General features: G+C 46.1%; 1 protein-coding gene across 1 annotated transcript in view; it reads right to left on the reverse strand.

Annotated features, from left to right (window-relative positions):
• Positions 1 to 22,389: 22,389 nt before the first annotated feature.
• Positions 22,390 to 26,440, reverse strand: part of LOC145401063 (uncharacterized) — a 5,832-nt gene continuing 1,781 nt past the window's right edge. The window contains exon 2 of the mRNA XM_080273435.1: positions 22,390 to 22,565. Within this exon, the coding sequence (XP_080129561.1) occupies positions 22,390 to 22,565 (176 nt within the window). The remainder of the gene's footprint in view (positions 22,566 to 26,440) is intronic.

The raw sequence follows: 26,440 nt of genomic DNA on the forward strand, positions 1-26,440 counted from the left end.
TTGCCTCCACACCAAGCACCATTGCCCGAGATGAAGATCATCAGGACCCACTGGCAGCCCCACGACCGCCCACATGTCAGGATCCGGGAGACACACCAGCTTCTTCGCCTCATACGCCGGACCGACCACCCATCCTCCCTCCAGCTCACTCTCAATCCTCACCGAGAGCCAAACCCCATCACCTTCCACTGGACCAACCTCCTACAACACCTCACCCCGGCCCACCAGATATCCACCACCACAACATACCACCTCCAGTCACGGGGCCGTGACTTCTTTACCACGGAGGGTGGTAAAATACCCGTTGCTGCCAGACCACCCACCCCGCCACCCCCCACCCCACCACCGAGCCGCTACCACACCACCACCCCAGGAGGACACCATGGTGGGGCTAGTGACCCAGAACAAGAGGGTCACCGGGACACTACTGTCCTGAGTCCCTCTTCCCTGCAACTACCCCAACACCAGGTTAGCGGGAAGAGACAACGACCCTGCGAGCAGGACAGCTGTCACCAGAATCGGGGTGGGACTGAACTAGATTCAGTCCCAGGTGACACAGCGTTCACGGCCACTGTACGTGACGGGGAAGGAGCGGCCACTGTATGCCCTTCAGTTACCTCACCAAGGGCAGGCAGGCCCAAGGCTATGGCCAAAGTACGTACCAGGGTAAGGAGACCCTCGGCTATGGCCTCAGTACGTACCGGAGAGGGCGCGGCCTCTGTGCACCCCTCTCCTGCCTCTCTCTCCTATGGGAGCAACACCGCGTTCACGGCCACTGTACGTGATGGGGAAGGAGCAGCCACTGTATGCCCTTCAGTTGCTTCCCAAAGGGCAGGCAGGCTTACGGCTACAGCCAAAGTATGCACCAGGGTAGATAGACCCTCGGCTATGGCCTCAGTGTGTACTGGAGAGGGCGCGGCCTCTGTGCACCCCTCTCCTGCTTTTCTCTCCTACGGGAGCAACACCGCGTTCATGGCCACTGTACGTGACGGGGAAGGAGTGGCCACTGTACGCCCTTCAGTTACTTCCCTAAGGGTAGACAAGCTCCCGGCTATGGCCAAAGTATGTACCAGGGTAGATAGACCCTCAGCTATGGCCTCAGTACGTACTGTAGAGGGCGCGGCCTCTGTGCACCCCTCTCCTGCTTTTCCCTCCTACGGGAGCAACACCGCGTTCATGGCCACTGTACATGATGGGGAAGGAGCGGCCACTGTATGCCCTTCAGTTGCTTCCCATAGGGCAGATAGGCCCACGGCTACAGCTGCGGTACGTACCAGGGTAAGCAGACCCAAGGCTAGGGCCTCAGTACGTACTGGAGAGGGCGTGGACTCTGTGTACCATTCTCCTGCCTTATCCTCCTTCGGGAGCAGCACCACCAGCACAGCCACTGTACGTGCGGGGGAAGGAGCAGCCACTGTACGCCTTTCAGCTGCGAACCCTAGGAGTCACGAAACCGCGCTCACAGCCACTGTACGTGACGGGGAGGGAGCGGCCACTGTATGCCATTCATTCATGGTTCCGAAGGCCCTCCCGACGCAGGAAGTCCCTTGCGCGGCTGACACTTTCCCTCTCGGCTGCGTGGGACGCCCTTTGTCACCTTCCGGGAGTGTTGCCCCGGAGGTGCTGCCAGAGTGGTGGCGTGGCCTGATCCAGGTCCTACCGCCTACCCCTCGGAGATCCCTGCCCCTGCCAGACACCCGACGGAGACAGTGCCACAGCTCATCGCTGTCGGCGCCTCCCTCTACAGGCGACCGCAGTCCTAGGACCCCCAGGCCCGACCAGCAGCCCCCAGGTGAAGGCAACCCAGGCTCTCTCTCCCCACGGTGCCAGAGGCGACGGGCCCGCCTCCTACAGCTGTTTGGCCCCAGTCCCGAGGGCCACCTCTCAGGTCGAGGCCCCCAGACCGGAGGGCCTCCCTGCACTCCACCAACAGGCTCCAGTAAGAGGGCCTCCTCCCAGGTCGAGGCCCCCAGATAGGCGGGCCTCCCTGTACTCCACCGACGACCAGGACCTGGGCAGCGATTCCCCTGCGCGCAGTGTATTGCCCTCTGCAGGAAGGCTTCCCCTAGGGCCTCCCCCTCATGCCCGGACACCGTAGTGAATTATACCCAGGAAACACGGGTAAATAGTGACGTTAATGCCCCTTGTGTCGTGAACAGTCGAGACGGGAAGATAACAGTGAATAGTGACAAAGTGAGGGCCAGAATAATACCAGTGACAAAGTTACCAACAACCTACCAAAGCCCGATACCCAGCAGAATAGAAAATAGCCTGAGTCCCAGATAAGAGAACTTATAGAAATTGTGAACCAAGACTAGGGTGCGCAGAAGAATCAAAAGTCTGTGAATAAGTGCCGTCGCGACTAAGTGACTCCATCAAGTGTTGCGACCCGCACCCTATCTAGTTATAGTAACGTTCACCCCATTAACTCGGCCCTGTTCACCACTAGTGCATAGGACTCAATTTATATAATGCCAATTCTGCCTAAAGACGAAATAAGGGTATCACGATATTATAATTAACTACCTAAGTGTACATGCAGAATACTGTGTCTCAAGTGTAACTGTAGATCTTGGTGTTATAGGCTAACTCTGTGTCCCTGTCTACTGTATATCCAATACCTCTCTGTTTTATATTGTAACGGTGTAGGAATTAAGACAATAGATGTGTTAAGGTATACTGCCTAGTTTTTTTGTCCTGTTCCTTTGTGGGTGCTTTACTTCCGGTCCGGAAAGAGGACCCCGCTCAGTCGCTGGTGTTCTTAGAATGAGAAGTCGGACTAAAAACACCCAGCATAACAGCTAGGTGTTTTAGGGTTGGCCTCCCGTCCCTAGAGCACCTAGTGAGTAGCTGGGTTCTCTATCTAGACTGGAGCTTAGACAAATAAGAGAGAGGCAGGACACAAAAACTCAAGGCAACACCTTACATGTGTATTACTAAATCTTACACAGGAACCAGCAGATGTCACAAATACAAACAAGCTGGACAATTATAATCTTTGGGCTGCAGATATGGAATAATAGTATCACACAGGATACTGTACAGGACCAGATTGGTTAGGGGGAACAACACTTGAGCTAGACACTTAAGATGGTGGGGGAGTTTAGATTTCCTAGGCCGGTGGTGGTGGTTGTCTCGATTTCCCAGGGTAGCGTTAATATTTTACACTGGGCCTAAGGGTGACCTTATTGAGACGTGTCGTCACTGATGCATAGAGTATTCACTGTACCTTGGCCCATAGATCACTTTTACATTACTTTGCTAGGTACCCGGGTGGAGCTGGTGGTACTGAAACTTCAACTCAGGGGCCTAGGTATGATCTTCACTATTTTACGGCGACACTGCACACTATGGTAGGCCCGACTTTCACTGTCTTACTATTGCACTATCCTTTTCCACTACTTTCTTTTGTGCTCTAACCACCAGCCCACTTTACTCTGTCACTCCTACACTGTCTGTATGCTGCGTGTATTCACTTTCATTCACTGTCTGGTCGGATGTGTCACAGTCAGGCGCAGGGGCGGCGGCGGAGTCTCAGCCTCCCTACTGATGGAGCTGGGATCTGCCAGGGGCAGATAGGTCCCGGGGGTGGGGGACAGTGCGTAGGGGCGTCCTCTCTCATCCGGGGCTGCTGGGGGCATAGGGGCCCGAGGCTTTTGGGCCCAGGGTGGGAGTCCGGCCCTCTGGGCTGGGGCCGAACAGTTGCCTGAACTTCTGAGTCAGGCGCCTAACGGAGGATGAGGATCTCTGGCGTCTGGGTACAGGGAGGTCCTGCCCGAGAGTCTGAGGGGCAATTGGGAGGCTGCAGTCCCCGCAGGTCGGGGATGCCATCAGGAGTGAGCTGCGGCGTCGGCCAGCGTTGGGGTCTGTCAGGGGCATCTCCACCGGCTGATGGGAGAAGAGCCCGGTGGTGTTCACAGGGCCTCTCCAATACTCCTCCAGGCTGGGGGCTCCCTCCAAGTCGTGGGTAGATGGAACGGGCTCAGCACCTGACGATGGAGTGGCTTCAGGCCATCTCTGGCAGTAGGGCCTGGCTACTGGCTGTGGCTGTCTCAGGACACATTCAAAGCGGCTACCGGCCGCCTCCTGCAGGAGAGTAGAGCGGCTACAGGCCAACTCTCCGGGGGCACCTTCAGAGCAGCTTCCGGCCGTCTCCTGATTGACCTCCGGAGTGGCTTCAGGCCATCTCCTGGTGGAGGGTGAGCGGCTACCGGCCGTCTCTCCAGGGGCTCCTTCAGAGTGGCTTCCGGCCGTCTCCTGATTGGCCTCCTGAGCAGCTTCAGGCTGTCTCCTGTAGGAGGGTGAGCAGTCCAAGGCCGTCTCTCCGAGGGACACCTTCCAAGTGGCCTCAGGCCGTCTCCTGACGAAGGCAGGAACGGCTTCAGGCCGTCTCCTCCTTTCCTCCAGAGCGGCTTCAGGCTGTCTTCTGTAGGAGGGTGAGTGGCTGCAGGCCGTCTCTCCGAGGGGCACCTTCCGAGCAGCTTCAGGCCATCTACTGATGAAGGCGGGAGTGGCATCAGACCGTCTCCTAGTTTCCTCCAGGGCGGCTTCCGGCCGTCTCCTGTAGGAGGGTGAGCGGCTATCGGGCGTCTCAGGGGTGCTGGGAGGAACTGGAGAAACAGTTCCACCCTAGTCTGATCTGTGGGCAGCTTGCCCGGCAGTTCGTCTTGTATTCTTGCTATGGTGGTGGCGGGCAAGTTCCGTGTCATAGGGCCGCACGGCTCAGGTGGACTTAAGCCGTTTCTGCCCGGAGCTCATTTGCGCTGTGTACACTCCTCCGTGGGCTCTGTCTGGTGGTTCGTTGAGGTCTTTTTGATGTCCTGCTGCATTTTACTGACCATAGGAAGAACAACTCACTGGGCAACTTCCGTCCTGTACTGAACTACTGCTGTTGGAGTTCGTGGCAGTGAGGGGTGAGGACGTAACAAAGATTTACGAAACACCAAGTAGTAGTAGTAGTAACTTTGAGACCACCTTTCTTCGGTTGTTTAAACTGAGTTTCTAATCTGCTCTTGCTACTCATTAATCCGCCCCATCCTCGCAGATTTTTAATCAATGACGTCCCCCAATCCCGGCAGATTTTCATTTTTTTTTTTTTTTTGCTTAAACCTCTGCTTTTTATGAGACATCGAAAATTCATAGAGAAATTGCTCACCTGAGCTTTAAAATATCGGTACAAGGAACAATACCCTCACCTGGCTGTGTTTTCTGTGGGGCCTGGCTCCAAAGAAAACGTGTTTAGTGGGAGGTGTAACTATTCCCAACCATTCATAATACATATTTATTTATTTAATTTGTACGAATTTATATGTAGTACATGAGTGTATTGGTTTCCACACAGTAATATAGGCAATATAAACATTGTTTCACCCACCAAGCACATGAACATGCCACACCTTTTTTGGCGACATTACCTGATCATCATTTCTGACAGTTTCTTCCTCTAACACTAAGTCAACTTTGTTCTCCACATTGTCATTGATTGGGGAATCACTCTGGCCTTGAATTTTGTACTGTGATGTGACATGTCTTTGCTGGCCAGGTCACTGGTAACAAGTGAGTTGCCAAGACAGTGGCGTGCGGGGAAGGGAGGTCACGCAGGGTGAGGCATTATACCCCCCTGGCATCGATTAGAGGAAGGTGTCCCATGCATATGCACCAAAAATCACATGCGAAATTTGATAAATGCGCAAATGACGGACCTTGCAATTGTGGTGCATTTATATACGTCAATGGGAGTCACAGTGACAAAACGTTTGGGTAGTAATCCCTGTAGTATCCAGATGCCCACTTTCCGGACTCCCCGCTTACCGGACATTGTGGGCCTGGACATTCGGAACCCCAAAAATGGCCAAAAAAAGAAAAAACAAAAAAACAAAAATCCGAAATTTTTCCCATCCATAATTTGAAATTGCCACGTGGCGCCAAACAGGCCAGCTCTGTTTACACACGGCCCTTTCCCCCCTTCCTTCCCCCCCCTTACCAGTTACCACCTAACTGCCATCACGAGTAGATGCTCATTGCAATGGATGCCGCACGTGCTCATTTTTGTGAATAAACAGTGAATAAACTGCAATGCCTCGCCATTAGACCACATGGGAATTTACAGTGTTGTGGAGTGTTAAGAAATTAGAATTTAGAGTGCAAAGGATTAACTGTGGAGTGCAAACTGGCAGTTGAAACTGGTGGTTGAAACTGGCATGGTGCAATTAAGAACAGACTGTGCAGTGTTAAACAATTATAACTCACCAGTGCAAAGAATTAAGTGCAGCACAACACTGGATTACTGTATGTGCTTCAAGAGCATTTTCATCACTGCCAAAGCCTTAGATAAGGCAGCCACAGGCATGCTGTAAGTACCGTGTACACTGCTAAATATTTTCCATAACCACTTCTAATTCCTCATTCTCTGGTTCCTTTTCATTTATTTCATGCTTTATGTCCATTATTGGTGTAAATAGGGTCTTAAATAGGTTTAAATAGGTGCTATGCATGTCCAGTAGGGAGTTATTTAGGTGGCTTTCAAAGTTAGGCTGGGTTGGGGTCCTTAAGTACCAGTCCAGCAGGCAGAGGCCCACTTTCTGGATGGGACCATTTTCCGGATATGTCTTTGGCTCTATTACATCACATAGTGGAGGGATTACTGTATATATACGTCAGCGGGAGTTGGTGGGCTAAAGCATCACAGTAAATGCAAAATAGGCTACTCTGACTGCAATACATATATAAACATATATATACAGGTATATCTATAGCCTATATATATATATATATATATATATATATATATATATATATATAATCTTTTGTTTGGTGCACGTTCACCTATTTTTAAGTAAATTTCGTCACTAATACAGTTTTAAAACTTGATTCCTAATTTGAACTTAATTTTGGGGAGAAATTATTTTTCACCAAGTTGAGTTAGGCTAGGCTGGGTTAGCTTAGCTTTAATAGTAACATAAAAAATCTAAGTTATGCCCTGTAAAAGCATTCGATAATATAAACATTCGTGGTGGATCTGCTCAGTGGCCTGCACTGAACGTGCAGTAACGAGTGGATTTCTGTCAGGAAAGGAACGTGATTAGAACATGGCACGCTTCCGTTATCCACCATAGCTGTATTGATCTACACATGGGGCAAGGAGATGAATGTTATACTTAAATATTATCTGTTATTATTAACTAACCTAATTATTATTATTACTTATATGTAACCAAACCTAACCTAACCTACCTTAACTTTTTGCATAATAATTTCTCCCCCAAAAAATATCTTTATATATACATACATATATATATATATATATATATATATATGTTATGCTACCTGCTCAGAACTCAACTCCTTGCTTTCTGAGCACGAGTGACTGAACTGGGGTTCCATTCAAGACCGGGTCTAGAGCATGCAACTGGAGGAACAGGGCATAAAAACTCGGGTCAACCAACCTTACACGTATATTACCACAAAGACATACAGTGCTGGACACAATACAATGCACAGACTAAACACACTAACAAGGACACAGAGGACCCGACTTGAGCTACCTTTTTTTTTTTTTTTTTTTTTTTTTTATGTCCGACTCTGGGCATAGGCTTCACAGTCTGCTATCATGGCCCAGCAGTCCTCCTACATACCATACACCTCCACATGTCACCATTTCGGCGCTAACACCCACCGTCCATATTGAATACATGCTAGGGCTGTCTCATACAGGACTGGTGTATTGGTATTAGCAGGGGTATTTTTACGACATGTCGGCGGGTCTTCTGGTAGATCAGTAAAGCCTGATTTAATGAAATTCAAATCCTTAAACTGTTCCTTGCTCCAGCGGGGATTTGAACCTGGGTCTGTTAGAACGTCAGGCCACCTCTCTACCGATTGAGCTGCACGTGTCATCCAGGTGTGGGAGGGGTACCTTCAGGTATGCTCTCTCGCAGGAGGCATGGGACCACTGTCCAGGGCCGGGTCATCCGATGTGAGCTGCTAGGTGGTGTAGAGGGAGGTCTTTCCCTGGTGGGGTCTCGGTGGGTGTGTCGGCCCTCAGGACTGGGGCTGAACAAGGCGAGCATATGCCTTCCCTGCATCTGCTCCTAAAGGAGGATTGCTTGTCGGTTGGGCTGGGGAGATCTCTTCCGGGATTCCTGGGGGCACCCCTGGGTGGCTGGGGGCTACGGCCTCGCTTTGGTCGAGAGGCCGTCAGGGGCTGCCTGCAGTGTCTCGTCCTCTGGGAGTCTGGCAGTGAGGGGAGAAGTAGGGGCCCTGGCTGCAGTGAATGTATCCCCAGGCTCACTACAGGGCTGCTCCAGATCCTCTCCAGCTGCAACTCTGCTGGAGGGCTAGCTCTGTGGAGAGAACGAGAAGAGTGTCCCACTCAGCCTCTGAAGGGGTGACGCGAGCAAGGGACATTACACTTGAGGGGCATCACAGGAGTAGCAGACGAGGGAAGGACAGTAGCTGTTCCCTTCCAGATGGGCACAGTGGGCACTGCCGCGGTTCCACTGGACCCTGGGACAGCAGGTGAGAGGACAATGGCTGTTCTCTCCCTGGCAAGTACAGTGGCCATTGCAGTGATCCTGCTTCCTGTGGAGGTGGCCGGTGAGGGAAGGACAGTGGCTGTTCCCTCCCCGACAGGCACAGTGGGTACCGCCATGGTTCTGCTTGTGCCAGGGAGGACAGGTGAGGGGAGGACAATGACTGTCCCCTCCCTGGCGAGTACAGTGGACGTTGCCACGGTCCTGCTCCCAGTAGGGGTAGCAGAGTTCTGCTTGTGCCAGGGAGGACAGGTGAGGGGAGGACAATGACTGTCCCCTCCCTGGCGAGTACAGTGGACGTTGCCACGGTCCTGCTCCCAGTAGGGGTAGCAGAGTTCTGCTTGTGCCAGGGAGGACAGGTGAGGGGAGGACAATGACTGTCCCCTCCCTGGCGAGTACAGTGGACGTTGCCACGGTCCTGCTCCCAGTAGGGGTAGCAGAGTTCTGCTTGTGCCTGGGAGGACAGTGGCCGTTCCCTCCCTGACGAGTACAGTGGACGTCGCCATGGTCCTGCTTCCAGTGCAGGTAGTAGACGAGGAGAGGACAGTGGCTGTTCCCTCCCCGATGGGTCCAGTGGACGCCGCTGTGGTTCTGCTCCCTGTGGGGGCAGCAGATGAGGGTAGGACAGTGGCTGTTCCCTCCCCAATGGGTTCAGTGGACGCCGCTGTGGTTCTGCCTTGCCCTGGGAAAGCAGGTGAGAGAAGGACAGCGGCCGTTCTCTCCCTGGTGAGTACAGTGGCCGTCGCTGCAGTCCTGCTCCCAGCGGAGGCTGCAGGTGAGGGAAGGACAGTGGCTGTTCCCTCCCTGGCGGGTACATTTGATGTTGCTGCGGTCCTGCAGGGGGTGGTAGATGAGAGGAGTACAGTGGCGGTCCTCTCCCTGACAAGTACAGTGGCCATCATCACAGTTCTACCTGGGACTGTTAAGGAACAAGTCCCACCCCGATCCTGGCGAGTGCTGGTCTGGCCCGAGAGTAGTGCGGCGGGGTGGCGTACTTCCCGTGGGCTCCTTTGAGGGGAAGAGGGACGTCTGGTGCCAGGGAACGTATTCCCGTTTGGCTCGGGCCCTTTCCACGCCTTCCTGTGGTCTCCCCTTGGTGCTGATATTTCAATATATATATATATATATATATATATATATATATATATATATATATATATATATATATATATATATTGTAATGAACCTTTATTTTGTCACTTCAAGGAAGAGAGGAAAACTCCACTGCATACAACAAAGTTATATATCGTTAACACGCAAAAAAATGTTGTCCTAAAGATACATCAATCACAATATTACATCAATAATTCATTTATTTTGAAAAGGCAGAGATCTTCGTCCTTATACAGCTTACTCCTCAGAGCTCAGTGGCATGGTAAACAGTACTATGGCTCCACAAGCTTTCCTTAGTTCTTTTTCGCGACCTCTTCTTACAATACAGCACTGAAGGTGATGAGGTGACAATCTTATGCCTATACTGTTTTTACGCCTACCTGGCCCCCTACTATCTCTCCATACTGAAATCTGTATCAGTAGATTTAACAGTAAGGTGTTACTCGGGAAAAGTGCTAAGGAAAGGACGTAGAGCCAGAGCATTTTTTTTTTTCTGCCATTGACCTACGTTAAATAAAGCACAAAAGGACAAAAATCTGGGCTAAATCAGAGTAAAAATAATATACGGTAGTTAAAGTGAACAGAGTAGGGCATAGTCTCGTCGGTGTTGTACCGTACTTTCTTTGGACTTCTCAGTAATGATTAGTACTAAGAGGAACCAGGAATCAGAGACAATAACAACGGCTAGGCAGGTAATAAAGAGGAACATTAAGCTTCCACCCATACAGTAAATCCATCTGCAGTAAACACTCACAACAGCCAGACCATAGCCCGGCACGTACTATACCTACATGCTGTACATCACTATACCACCATCCACTCTAGTAACCAACTGGAAATAACTCTTAATGTCGCTTCACATAAAAACAGACTAAATCTGTTTTACTCAAATGTAGACAATTCCCTGAACAGTAAACCTGGCGCTTTTCAGCTACAATTGACCTTGCCAAACTGTGACATAGCCTGTACTGAAGAATACCAGCCTAAGGACACTAAGAATTGTTCAAAATAAATTCATAAGATTTGTGGGTTTAATCTCTTGAGTAGCGATTTTGCTAGTTCAGACACCAGAGGATTGTGTGTGTGTGTGTGTGTGTGTGTGTGTGTGTGTGTGTGTGTGTGTGTGTGTGTGTGTGTGTGTAAGGAAATGCCCACGATTGTGCAGTGGCATCCCGCTGAGCCTGATATATTGTGAGAGCCACGCCACCTACTGTACTTCACACCCACACTTGTTAGCAACACCCGCCTCATTCACCAACACGCCTCTCATACTCCGTCCTAGGAATTTATTTTTACTACTAGTCGCTACAGAATATATTACTCCTACTATGAAGGTTCCTTAAGAGTATTAATTGTAGAATACCGATTTGATTTGATCACTATGGTACTCTGATGAACTAACAATAAAGAAAAAAAAAACTGAAAAACAGCGTACTGATTCAAAATGATGTAAGAGACATTTAATCTTCACCCTGACTAGGAAATTTTTTTCTATAATTAACTATAACCCTACGGCATGCTATCTCACTGTCAGCAGCCATGGATTATTAACAGTAACCACGGTAGCACAGAGTTTTCCAATTCCTTCATCTTATATTCAGTCTTACTTCGACTTCCGCTGACCCAAACATTTTAAGTTAGTCTGTATGAAGTTATTCCGTTGTAGATGGGGGTGCACACCGTCCACTCACTTGATGCAATACCACCTTGAGGAGATTCTGACAAGTCAAATGGAACCTTGTACCACAGGAAACCATTTGCACCCGAGGATTGGCTGGGATTTATTATTCACATTATCATCTAGGCTGCATCCACGCTAAATGATTGCTAGCTGGAGCTTTGCATCTCTGTAACCCATTTAAGTGGTCCCACTGGACGCGGGCGGGTGCGGGCGAGAATTTCTACAGGTTAAGGTGATGCAATACTCCCACCCGAGCCAGCAAGCATTTGATATGGACACAACCTTAGGAAAAAGGGGGCTGGTCACTCGCATTGAAAATCTGAACGAAGTAGCTTTGCCCTGTGTACCAACGCTTCTGATGGGTTAATATAAGACTGGACGACAGATGCACACAAAAGTAAAGCTAGATACTTTTCCTGATACTTTGACCTTTATTTTCACAATTATGCAGTTTTGTGATATTCTTGCTGCACCTACAGAGGCGGCCGAATCCAGCGTCTGCTCTTAACTGAGTCACTCGCTCACTGAGTCACTGTACCTTTTTGAAGACTGGAATCTAGCAAGCTGCAACCTTACGCTTGAATATGAACATTGAAGTTTTATGAGCGTCACTATTTCTCCTTCGTAAAATTCGTGTATCTGAGATGCGTGTGGTGTGCATCTCGGGCGTTTCTGGGCTGTGTTAGAGGGATGCATCCAAAAACAAAGGTCACTTTTCAAGATCTGTTGGGTTGGGAGTCACGGTCGAGGTGGATGCGGCTACTTTTTGTCATATTTTTTGCGCATTTGTTAATCTTTCTTATCCAAAGAAGTTTTATCTAAAGTTTATATTCTCTTCCTCATCATTCAAGTCATTCATGTTCTCCTAATTTATGGATGCGAGAGTATCTTTTGGAAAGGCCTTGTCCGTCTGTATCTCCTTAACAATTTTGGGGCGCAAAATGCTAAACTCTCGTAGATTTTAGTGATTTCAGCCAGGACACATCACACCACACCAATACCACACAGCACACCATACAGGCCTCTCACATCACATCACACAAAATCACCCTCCCACACCACACCACACCAAGGGCCTGAAGCTCCCACATCTAGTACTTCTGTACCTTTTTGTTCCAACCAGGCGTACAGAGCAATTCCTATTCACCAGCTACACTCCCAGCTGATGATTAATTAACTCTTTTCAGTCGTGCAGTCGTGGACAAATGTCCACCCAATATTTTACTACTTCTACTTTTCCCTTTATGATAGTAATGCTTTGAAATTGATGTCGCTTTTCCTGAAAAGATTACAACTATGTACAATATACTTTTTTTTCTATCTATCATCCCTATGATATTTCCATGGCTTTTTTATTCTATGGTGTATCGTGGTTCTTCTCTCTTTTACTAGCAGGTTTCAGCTGGAGGATTTCGTGTGTAGGGAAGTTCTCTTGCTTAGTATCCTCCTCTTCCACTCACAAAATTAAATATCATTGTCAGCAGCGAAATCAGGCTTTACCAAATGAGGGTGCCAGGCTGGGCCAAGCCCATTTCTGGGAAAGGGGGGGGGGTGGCACTCCTGTACAGGGTGCACATACTGAATGATCTGAAATTTCTAATGGGGGACAGTGGAGGTGGGACTAGGGTGTGACGGGGAGGGGGGACTTAGGCCCCACCTATGGCTACGTCACTGCTCCTAAGGCGGATAAGGTAAATAAAATAGTTTAGCAGTTGCAAGACTGATATAGTAAAGATTTCTTTCGTCGTTAGAGATTTCAATACATCGCACGAATCTGACAATGTGATTATGCATTCTAGTGTTTCCTTAATTATCTTCACTATTAGTAATGCATTCCTTCAGCATACACTGGGTGCTTCTGCTTCCAGTACTTTAACTCGTATTGGCTGATGTGATGAAAATAATAACGTCACATAAGAATGGACAGGGAAATAAGAGAGGGAAGAAAGTAAGAGGAGCGGGTAAAGGTATGTTTAACCCTTGATTTAACCTACTGTATGTAATGGAAATGTGTCTGTCCTTTTGAATGATATGCTTCACAGCAATGATAACGGTAGGTATGATAGTGGTAGCGATGGCTGATAGTGATGATGGTGCTAGTAGCGACTTATAGTGATGATACCTGGCAACATTTATCACGGCCATAACTTTTTACGGTATATATATATATATATATATATATATATATATATATATATATATATATGTGTGTGTGTGTGTGTGTGTGTGTGTGTGTGTAATTCACCGGGTCGGTCAGGATCACTTTATGGTCGTGATCGTCAGCATTTTACCCTCCCGGAAGGGAGCTGAGAGCTCATATAGTCCGATCTAAGGGCAAGGCTGTGACCTTCACACACCCACACACCCGTCCCCTTGCTCAAGGGGGACAGTAACCACCCACTTCGTCAGTGAAACTTTTCGCAACCTGAGCGAGGCGCGAACTCCCGTCTACCAGATGGCAAGCGAGAACGTTACCACTGCGCCAGCGAGCGAGTGTGTGTGTGTGTGTGTGTGTGTGTGTGTGTGTGTGTGTGAGGGATTGTGTTGGCAAGGTACTAGGGGTACCACCCTCCGCCTATCGGCTCATAGTCGCAAAGCTCATAGGTCCCTACCGGGGGGTTCCCTACTTTATTAGCTTTTGAAAATTCCCAGTTATGTCCTATATTGAGGACACTGGGCTCGAATGGGATGTGTGTGTGTGTGTGTGTGTGTGTGTGTGTGTGTGTGTGTGTGTGTGTGTGTGTGTGTGGTGTGTGTGTGTGTGTGTGTGTGTGTGTGTGTGTGCGTGCGTGGTAGGGGGGGTCCTCACCACCCACTCTATGTAGCGCTACCTTTAGGTGACTGTATTGCCACATGATTTCTTACAGGCCAAGACACCGCGTTTTACGTTAGAAGAATCCATATAACGCCTGGTGGTCTAGTGATTTAAGGCACTCCAACCAGATGAGGCTCGTAAGGGTCTACATCTGGGGGATGATTGGGTTTTACTGCTCACATAATGCCAGCAAAGGAGGAGCGAGGCTGTTTACTCTCGTCTTAAGGACTGGGATGAAGCAGTCTATCCCGGGGGTCGTACGCTCTTGATGAGGCAAGAATAGGTTGGATGCTAGACAGACAGACTGGCAGTAGTACTGTCTTTAGATGAGTCTCAAGGCCATGCATTGACTGATTCATAATCAACAACCTGGTGAGTATTACCAAACCGTACACATAGTGCTGTTATTATTATTATTATTATTATTATCATTATTAGTATTAGTATTAGTATTAGTATTATTATCATTATCATCATTATTATTATTATTATTATTATTATTATTATTTTTATTATTAACCATATAATCAAACCACACGTGCTCCCTACGTGTCAACAAGTGGGTTGGTGGAGGGTTAGTGCCCCTCCCTGTAAAACAAATAACTCAGAGTCAAATGGCCACCCCGTAAGGGATTATGGCGTCTGGCAATAGATAGATAGATAGATTATTATTATGGAACTGACATGGGATCGTGTTGGCTAGATATACGGAGGCGTGTACGACAAAGACTGACTCTGCCTGATGGGTAAATGTGAGGCTACGTGTGGACAGATGCCCGTCAAATGAAGTCGGATTCCGGGGACCTGAACGTTGAATGAATGGGTGTGTGGTTCACATCACCGGGCGTGCTGTTGAGTAGTTCTCTCACAATCGTAACCTTTCCTTCTTCTGGCTTTCGATATCTGCCTCACCCTACATGCAGATCGGAAAAAAGAAGCGGTATGATGAGGATTTTTTATAACTCATATTATATATAATAATAATAATAATGATAATAATAATAATAATAATAATAATAACAACAACAACAACAACAACAACAACAACTAGAGGCCCCCCAAGGCGGGAATCACACCAGACGCCAGCCGATACATATCTAGCGCGGCTCAGAATATGACCTTGACCTTGACCTACTTTCACCAATTTCGAACTCGTCATAGATTTCTTTCCCTACTACACACCTGTAAAGTTAAGCGGTTGCGAAGTTATCGTGCTAACAGACACACAGATAGACACGCAGACAGACAGACAAAAGGAAAACAATAACAGCTTTGCTATCGCTGATGATGATAATAATAATAATAATAATAATAATAATAATAATAATAATAACAACAGCAACAACAATAATAATAATAATAATAATAATAATAATAATAATAAAAATAATAATAATAATAATAATAATAATGTTAATAATAATAATAATTACATTAATAATAATAATAATAATAATAATAATAATAATAATAATAATAATCTATCTATATACATAAGCTTTTTACCCCTACGGTGGGTAGCCGAGACAAGACGACGCACTCACCAAATTACTCATCCACACACACACATTTACTCACATCTTAGCCTCAAAGGGGAGAAGGGACCACTTCTCACCGCACCACACCGCACGAGGGTCAATTGAGCACTGCAATCCAGCGAAATCCATATCAGGGTCCTATAGCAGAGCTGGTTTACCCATGCCACATCATAATGGACCCGTCCCCTTCCCTGCACCTGACCTGATTACAGTAGCTATTCAGACCAGATGAGGGAGAACATCCCATCGGGGCCGCGTCACCATTTATGCAAAGACAATTTCTCTCCAGGTATCCCTGTCATGCGGAGGCACTCCTCCTTGCTCTATAGGCATCAGTCTGTCATCTAACGCTCTCTTCACACTATGCATCCATCCTATTAATGATCTTCCTTTCAGCCGTACACCTCTCACATCCGATCTAGTTATCTTTTTCACCGGTCGCTCTTCATCCATTCTCTCCACGTGCCCCAAATCACCGCAGCACTCTCTGCTCAACTCGATCAGCCATCTCTCGTATAACTCCAGTACTCCTTCGCACTTCATCATTTCTCACTCGATCCATACGCATCACTCCACACATACTCCTCAGACACCCCACCTCCATTACATTCAACCTCTTCCTCATTACTGCTCCATATTCCATGTTTCAGCTCCATGTAACGCAGTCGGTATCACTACTTCCTCATACTGCCTTCTCTTTACATCCATTCTAAGCGAACGACATTTAAACACTTTTTTCATTCCTCCTAGCAATTTTCCTACTTCATTCATTCTAAACTTCACCTCTACTTCTGTTCTTTCATCCACAGCAACATGTGACCCTAAGTACGTAAAACACTCCACCTCCTCAAGCAACGCACCATTCAAAACCACATTCATCCTCTTACCATCTACCAACCTCTTACACTTCATCACTTTACTCTTATTCTCATTAACTCTTAATTTCCTCCTTTCATACACCCTTCCGAACTCCTCTACAAGCTGTCTCACTCTCTCCTCAAAATTAGCCACCAGTGCAATAATAATAATAATAATAATAATAATAATAATAATAATATTATTATTATTATTATTATTATTATTATTATTATCACTGCTGCTACTACTGCCAATAGAATCAATAGTGGTAGTAGCAGTAGCGGTAGCAGTGACGGTAGCAGTAGCAGTAATAGTGGTGGTAGTAAGAGCAGCAGCAGCAGCAGCAGCAGTAGTAGTAACAGTAGTAGTAGCAATAGGAGCAGCAGCAGCAGTAGTAGTAGATGTTGTTGTAGCAGCAGCGGCAGTAATAGTAGATATTGCTGTTGTTGTAGCAGCAGCGGCAGTAATAGTAGATATTGGTGTTGTTGTAGCAGCAGCTGCAGCAGCAGCGGCACTACCGTAGTAGTAGTAGTAGTAGTAGCAGCAGCAGCAGCAGTAATACTTGATGTACTGTAGTATGATGACAGGGAAATACCATTTACGTAATCCCTACTTTTGTTAGAACGTACAGTACGTAAGAAGGGTGAGATTTTGTCATCGTTTCTTTCATAATATAAACCCTGTCCGTTGATTCATGAGAACCTGAAGAACGCCATGTGTTAGCATTATTCTCGTCACCGAATCTTGTATATTCTGTGCATCGTCGTCACTCATAACTTGGTCTGATATGTTACAGCCATGTTATATGTCGCCGTTATAGCCAAATAGCATAGTTTTTTTTTTTTTCTTCCTACTGCTGGTATTGAATTTTAGGAAAACTGTAAAATTAGCTTTAAAGATAGCAAGAACTTTATTTTTGTTTTTAATTACTGTTGACTTAATGACTAGAAAACAAAAAGCGACATAACGAGGATTGTTTATATTCTGTGAGTGAAGGAAAGCCAGAATTCAGTATGATTCATTTATTTAGAGGAAACAAATACAAGAGGAGGGAGGCGCTTGGTCACACCTGACTCACTTAACACACATGTGGCTGCCCTGGTAGTAGTGGTGGTAGTGGTGGTGGTGGTGCGAATGTGGTTGAAACGCCATGCTCACCACCTCACCCACACACCATCCACCTATAATCCATTTCAAATCAGAATTACACTCGGCCATGATTCGTACCCACCCACACCTACTCATCCTCTCTCACTCTAACTCCATTGCCTGTAACTGTAGTCCATTCCTAATTAGAATCATAGTTACATGTGATGGAGCTGGAGGGAGGGTGAATGCACAGGCGTGGAAGGGTGTGAGTTGTTGCCTAGAGTAATTCTAGGTTGGAATGTACTATTCACACCCCTAAGAGTTAAATACTTATGCTCTAGGTTTGTTTAATCTACATAACCGGGGGGATCACTCTCCCGCCGGTGATATGATATGTTGTAGTTTTAAATCCTGTTGCCCTGACTGACAACCTGATAAGTTTGATGGTTAGTTAGGGTGAATCCCTCACAATACTTTTCAGATCCATGACACTACCTGACAACCCTCTCAGATCACCCACAAATCACTTCACAGACTCTTCGGCTGTCAGATCCTCCTAAGTCGAATAACAGCATCCTGAGCTAGCTGACATACTTATGTATCTATTGACAGTCGCGTAACTCTTCTAGATGTGTTTGATAGCCTCTTACATAGAGTGAAACCTTTCTTGGTCAGTATAAAGCTTTTTATGTTGCTTGCCAGCCACCGAAGTAAACAGAAAGTGTTCTTAGTTAACTAAAACCTCCAACGGCGACCATACCCTGTTCACTTATGAGAGACATCTGGACCGAAACAAACAACGCTTATGACTGGGGGACAGACAGGGTGAATGCATACTAGGGTGTGTGCAACGTTGATGATACAACACTTTTATTCAGCGTTAAACTTTGTTAATAAAATACTCTCTTTCAGCCAAGTTTCGCTTCTTTGGTTTCGAAAATTATTCTAGTTAAAAAAATATGGCTGCTGATTTTAGAAACAAGTTTCATATATAAAGATAAATAACTGATAAAAGTGGATACCGACACTCTGACTTCGCGTCTCAGTGCAACACCAACCAATCAGCAGCTTCCATAAGGACACTATTTTTGCTCTAGATAGAGCCTATTTTTACAATAAACAATTCTCAATGAAAGTGTCGTATTTTTCATTTTACGATTCACTGCAGTTTGGTTGTGAAGTGTTTGGTAGCTCTCTGGTAGCTATGAACAAAGACAACAGTACAAAAAAAAAAAAAAAAAAAAAAAAAACGGTGCCAGACATCTGAGCTCAGCGATTAGGGTACAGTGTTCTTCTGCGCTGACGTACTGCTTCCTTATTCCCACTGACAGCTTCAGGAGTCGTTCAGCAGCTTCCTAGGATGACAAGTAGCCTCCAGAGATGACACATAAAGCCTTTGACGTCGAATGGCAGCCTACAAAGCCGACTGACAGCACACCGACTTGAGTAGCCTCTCGTCATCCGCACAGGTGAAGACGCAAGGACAGGGGCGGAGAGAGGAACAGGGACGGAGAGGGAGGGAAGTTGGGAGGGAACAGAGGAGGGAATAAGAGGAGAGGAACAGAGAAATGGTAAGGGAATGGAGGACAGAAGGGAAGAGGGACAGGGAAGCGGATGGATGAAAATGGAAGGGAATGGAGGAAAACATGAGGAGATTAAAAGGAGAGGAACAGGCGAAATGGGGAGGGAATGGAGCAAAACAGAGAGGGAATGTGACGGCGGAGGGAAGGAAATGGAGGAATACAGGGAGGGAATAAGAGAGAGTGAGGGAAGAGTTAGAGAAAACAACAAGGAATAAAGGAAGGAATAATGAAAGATATGGAGAAGGAGATATTATCAAAGAGGAAAAAGTGCGGAAGTAGGAAACAATTATGACTATATGGCGGGGATGAAGGAAGAAATTAAGGTTTGGAAGCGCACGAAGATTTAGTAAAATGTCCAAGATGCTGTCGGAACAAAAGATGTGCTTCGAGTTAAGAATGAGGCGAGTTGCAGATGATGCGGGAATTTGGGATGCAGCGGGAGTTAGGAGGGTGGTCAAGGTTAGAGAAGGAGAGGGGTTAAGGATGTGGTATGAGTTAACTCCTATAAAGGTAGGGAAGTTGTACGTGTGGCAAATAAACTAATAGCATGGTGGGTTTTTGAAATATACTAGGCGGGCATATAGTAATTAGTAGAGCGATGTGGCACGTTCATAGGTAACAGAAGTTAGAAATGTCGTAGAGGCTGGGAAAATGGCAGATATTGATTCAGTAGGCATGCATACAGTATGGCTGGGAGGTGCTGAAAGGAAACAGACAGAGGCAGTTAAGAATGCTGAAGGTGCTGCGACTAAACATACTGAAGAATTTAGCGATTTCAGAGAGGTTGGAAATATGGTGGAATAAAGGCTTACTAGGAAGGCATGAGGGTGGGAGGTGCTGCAGTTAAATAAAGAGTCGAAGTTAGGGATTAAATATCAGACAGGGCTCAAATAGCACAAAGGGATCAAACTGCAGGAAAGGATCACACAGCATAAAGAGATCAAATTACAAAAATTATTCAAATAACATCAAGGGATCAAATTGCATAAAATGATCACAGCATAAAGACATCACCTTGCGGAAATGGATCAAATAGTAAGCAGTTAGGAATCAAATAGCGGAAGTTGGGGATGTCGTAGAGGCTAGAATTACACTGGGGAAATGATTCAATGGGCAGGCATGTGGCAGGTGTGGAAAATGAATATAAAAGAGTTTTCACTGGCTACGAAGCTTGACGAGCTGGTAAGAGAGTAGAGTGGGAGGAGGCAAAGGCCCATGGGAGTCTTGGCTGTGCCGAAGAGGAAAGAGAGAGATGGTGGGGGAGGGAGGGAAGAGGGAATTGGGGATGAATGGGGTGATTGAGAGAGGAGGGAACGGCGGGTGGGAGGAAGGGAAGAGCCAGGGGACTGAGGTTCGAAAGCAGGAAGGATATGGAGAGGGAAAGTAGGGAAGGGCGAGTGGGTGAAGACAAAGAGAGGGAGAATAGAGAACGGAAAAAGAAGCATATGAGGTAGGGGAGAAGTATGGTGGGTATGAGAACTGTATTAACAAGTACTGGGGACGGGAAAATGTTGTGAGAGGAGCAACGACAATGTAGTAGAAATGCTAGTAGGGGATGCACCATTAACGGGTTGCTGGGGAGAGGGATGGAAGGCAATAGTGTAGGCTGGGGGAGAGGGAGGAGTGAGGAGGAAGTAGGAGGAAGAAAATGGGGATAACAGTCTGGGGGGACCTGCCATGGGGGGTGGGGGAGGAGGGGCGACCGAAACACTGTGGAAAGAAAAGAATTTATTGCTAGTACAGAAATGTTGCTGCAGCTGCAAATAAAGCATGCTAAAATTATCCTCTAATGTATAATCGTTTTGTAGCTTTCATATATATATAGTATGTAGGTATATATGGAAGTTCTAAATAGTCTGAAATATTTTATGCAGTATGAAAAAAAAAAGAGGTTTAGAGCCATCAAACCTGTCCCTTCCAAATAATACACGATGACGTACTCTTTTGTTCATCCTGCTGCTGGACGACGTAATTTCCTTTAGCAAGGCCTCCTTATATAATGATAGGGGCTAATTAAAACTATACTTAACCCCAATATTTAGAAAAGTCTCTTCAAAGCAGAATGGAATATATATGAATTTTTTTTTTCATAATTACCAATTAAAATACGAGTACAGAATGCGTCATCATAGCTATTAAACGTAGTTATTAACCAAGCCTAATATATGTGAACTAGTTCATTACACTGAAAATGTCGCCTACATTCTGCCACATTTTAAAGTTCATTTTCAGGCGAGCAAGGCAATATCATCTAATTCACGGAACATCAAGAATTTTTTCCCTACTACAAAGAACCAGACACAGGCACTGTTTTAGCTAACTTCGTCACATTTTTTCAGCTTTTCTCAAATTATTATACCTGAATCCGAAGACGTGATTTTACTGTTAATCTTTATAGCTCTAAGCGATTTCACTTAGTTTAGGAGACACTTTCAGAAGTGAGAGAGGGGTTATATGCAGTCTCCATCAACCCACACAGTAGTGGAAGTCCAACCTATGCAGCAAGAAGGAAGCGAATACTGTGTCCTCTGAAGATGTTAACGAGCTTTTCTGACCTAATTCCCTCACACACACACACACACACACACACACACACACACACACACACACACACACACACACACACACACACACGCACGCACGCACACACGCGCGCGCGCGTATATGTATTTTGATGTCCATAACTATTTGCTCTGCTAACACCTCACAGTCAACACATACCAAACGAGTTAAATCTGACTGACTCTAAACACACTTCAGTTACACCACATTCGCGTAACCCACAATCACATCCACGCAAGTACTCAAGTTCCCACCCACCTACACTCAGCATCCCTCATCCACACCCATCTACATCCAGCATCCCTCACACCCACCCACGTACACCCTGCATTCCTCACACCGAATCACCTAAACCCAACATTCCTTTCCACATAAGCTCACCCCACTCACACCCACACCTAGTAAGTAATCCCTGTTTAGCTACACCCAGACACCCACACTGACGACTACATAGCATCTCTACCAACTCATACACAGTGGTCCATATCTACGTATACCGTGCAATCATCCATTAACAATACGTACTTCACCAACATTAATCCGGCGACCTGCACTACCCCCCACCCACACTCACCCTCCCTTACCCGCTTACACTCAGCTTTCACACCCATCACCCACCTTAGTGCGGGATACACTGAGCGTCGATACCGTTTGCAGGGACAAGTTCGCAGGAGCAGTGAGACGGCACCTCCACGAAGTCCCATCGCGGCGTGCCCCCCGGACCCTCGTTCTTCAGGCGGTGGTACATCATCACGTATGTGTACCTCATCTTACACAGCGAGTTGCCCATCACCTCTGTTAGTACACACAAGAAAGGGAAGTTACTGAATGCATGTACAACATGAAGCGTCTATTGTTTGCGGATCGTGTTAGTTTTCTTTGCGTAGCTTGTTTAGTGTTAGGTGGAGGTGTCCACTTTCCATTAACTCAATGTTGTGTTATCCTCGGGTGATTTTACACTGACTGACAAGCCAAATGGTTTCCTTAAACTCAGGAAACTATTTACAACGTTGAGTGAAAATCATACAACTAAATAACGTCTGGTAGTCTTGCGAGTTAATGCTCTCCAACTGTATGGGGTTTGTAAAGGTTTGCATGGAAGTGAAGGCCAGGGTTTATTGCTTACATAATGTCACTCAGGGGCAATGAGGGTGGTCACTCTTGCCTTAAAGGTCGAGAATGAATAGTCTAGTCACTAGCTCCTGTGCTGCTGATGGAAGGAAAAAAAAAAAAAAATGGACAACTGATTGATACAGGCCTTACCGTCACTATTTCTCAAAATTATCGGCAAGGTCAGAAGATGGCTTTTCCCAAAATTCTTAAAAATTATTATGAAAAGCAGCAAAAACCACCAAACAGAGAAAAAAATGAGCTAAGTGCGTGACCTGCCATGCTTTAACAGGAAGATCGAAAGCCTTTAAAGACACGTTCACATTATGAAATGTGGATATATATATATACATGTGTGTGTGTGTGTGTGTGTGTGTGTGTGCTCGCGCGCGCGCGTTTGTGTATATGGGTATATAGGTGAAGGACTGGTGAAGTATAAATGAGTTTACTGAAACAGAAAATACTGTGCTCTTCTGCCTGTAAAAGCCAGTGTGGGAGAAATTGTTAGGTGAAGGGGAGGAGTAACGACTTTCGTTCAAGTGACCAAAGGTGAAAATGCCAGCGAGCAGTTACCGCCACAGCCACACACCACAATAACCACGCGGAATTTGACCCAGTCTCTAGAGAACAACACAAAAGTGGATTTCTGCCGCGGACACCGCTTAAATGCTTATTAAGAAATGGACACGGCTCCCTTGACATCTCCGTTCTTTGTTTCTGGTCTAGTTCTTACTATTATTATTTGATCTCTGGAGCTGCACACAGTGCTCTGTTTTACTTTATTTACATATTACCGTCCAATTATTCCGACCAAGTTCGACCCAGACAGACCGTGGTTACTCAACAGCAACAACATCTTAATTACTTACTCTTCTCTGATTTGATGGATGGTGTTTGGTTGCAGTATGAACGTATGGTTCTGTAAGTGATTTACTTCTTTCAGTCCGATGGCTTTTTTTTTTTTTTTCTTCTGCTATCATCTAGATGGCATTATTCGCTTTTCCAATTTGTGAGGTTAACTGTAATATTCACTAACCATTTCACCAGCACGATACTCTCTTAAACTGAAAAAAATCGTCTGGTTATACAAAAAATAAAATGTAGAAATTAAACGTGGTAGTGAAGAGGTTAAAAGTCAGTAAAGGGTAGAATAGATGGAGGAAGCTATAGGATCAGGTGTGGTGAGGTTACGGTAAGACAGGAGTGGCGGGCGGGGGTTTGGGTATGCTGGGGTTCTCTGGGCTGTTTTGTTTATCGGCCACCCATCGATGATGAACAGTAGACATCAAACATAAATTCAGATTTATAAGTAGTGAAAATGGCACTCATATTTTTTTAAAATTTATGCCTCACTGCTATTTGAGAGGAGCCTGTGGAGTCACATGGAGAGACAGACTGACACGTGAGGAAGTGAGGGAGCGTTGTGGTGTGGATGTGGATGTGATAGGAAGCGTTAGGAGAAACACACTGAGGTGGTTTGCCCATGTGGAGAGGATGGAGAGTGAGAGACTGACGAGGAGAGTGTATGTGAGTGAGGTGGAGGGGTAGAGAGGGAGGGGAAGGCCAAGGATGAGATGGAGGGATGGAGTTCAGAGGTATATGAAAGAAGGGGATGTGAATTGGGAACAGAGCAGTGAAATGTCGGGGGACAGGGTGACGTGGAGGCGATTTGTTTGTGACCACCCCGTACGGGATAAAGGCGTCTGGCAATAAATAGATAGATAGCCTCATTGCTTTATAAATATGTAACTGAAAAATAGTATCTACCTATCCATCTATTTATCTATTTATCCATGCATACTTCCGTCCATCGTTCCATCCATCTGTCTATTTATCTATCTATCTATCGAGGTACGAGTATATGCTCTGATAGTATATACTCTGTGAGTATATACTTGCATGTGTGTGTGTGTGTGTGTGTGTGTGTGTGTGTGTGTGTGTGTGTGTGTGTGTGTGTGTGTGTGTATGACATCGATAGCTCCCGGCCGCCTGACTCCCACTATATTTGTAACGTGTTTTCTCCATCTTAAAGGCTTTCCAACTCCGCCCATTTTCCATCAAAGAAACCCAGGGAGGCGGGAGCGGTGTTGCATCTCAATTTTTACACCCATACCTCTCTTCCCTTCAAAACTGAATCCAAGTGTGTATATGTGGATGTTTCTTTTTTTTTTCTTTTTCCTTTTTGCTAGTGACTGTCTGGTCTGATCAAGTGGAGGTTGAGAAAGACCAGGTTCCAATAACACATGTTAAAAAGTGGGGACTGGGAGTGAAGAAGTAGTGGGAAAAAAGGGGATAGGGAGACGCAAAGGAGTGAAAGGAGGAGTGGGGGAGGGGAAGAGGGGGAGGGGGAAAAGGAGGAGGAGGAGGAGGAGGAGGGGGAGGAGGAGGAGGAAGAGGAGGAGGAAGGAAATGACCAGGAGTGAAGGAGGACGATGTGAAATGAAAGGAAAGGCAAAGAATTAAAGTAGTATAATAAAAACTGAGAAGAAGGTGTAGGGAAATAAGAGATGCCGGTCAGTAATTAAAACAACCGTAAGGATAAGAAATGGTTAGACAGAATTCTGCCTCATTTAACCTATTCGATTCAGTGCCGTCTTATTAATATTCTGTTCCTGCGGCTGCCAGACACTTTATTCAGTTTATAAAAGTGCTCATGCAGTGAAGCGATGAATGGAGGCTATTTTAAATCCCCCACTAAAAAAAAAAAAAAAAAAAAAAGTCAAAACTAAATAAAATCGATTGGAAATATCAAGAATGTGATAATAATGACGTGGCCATAGTGAAGGGATGAAGGCAGTCAACAAGAGGGCCAAGAGGTCAAACTTGCTATATTTTCTCTCATGTGTTTCGGTAATGATAGACAAAATTTGGCCCGAGGCTTCCCGTGTCCGATATCAGGTTTAATTGCACGGCCCTTGGTGTGGGGACGAACAGGGGTAAAGGGACTTATTCTAGGTGGCACTGGCGAGTTCTTAGCATCCTTTCGTTAGCGATTAATTCTACATCACTTAACGTTCGCGTGTATGCTATTTATATCGCTTTAATATCGACATAATTTGCATCAATAACATAATTATGAGTACAAATGGACTTTAAGGTGCAATGTGCAGAAGAAATCGCTAAGGAAGAGGTGTTCCGAAATCTCCAAAGGCACTTTGAATACGACCCAGGGATCTAAATGAGAGGGACGGTGAAAAGAGAAACGGCCGAAAACAATTGGTTCTTGGTAGTACCAGAGAATTTCATATCTGTCTGTCTATTGACCAGTCTGTTATTGCCCATCAGGAACGTAGGGCTCGGGGTTAGGCTACTTAGTCCAGACATTACAGGTGGGTGACCAGTCGCTCTTTCCTGTGAGGTGTGTGAGTAATAATCCCCGACCTCCTATCACACGTTAACCCACATAGGCCACATTTGGTTGGAGCACCTTAGCCCATTAGACCACCAGGCGTCATTGTGTTTATACAGTTATCACCCAACGTAGCAAATGGTTTCCTAGTCTACGGAAACCATTCGGCTTGTCGTTCATTCTAGAACCACGTGAAGTAAAGAGAAAAAGA

The sequence above is a fragment of the Coenobita brevimanus genome, chromosome 54, assembly GCF_032717465.1.
Source record: "Coenobita brevimanus isolate Jiangsu-jjx chromosome 54, ASM3271746v2, whole genome shotgun sequence".
Lineage (NCBI taxonomy): Eukaryota > Metazoa > Arthropoda > Malacostraca > Decapoda > Coenobitidae > Coenobita > Coenobita brevimanus.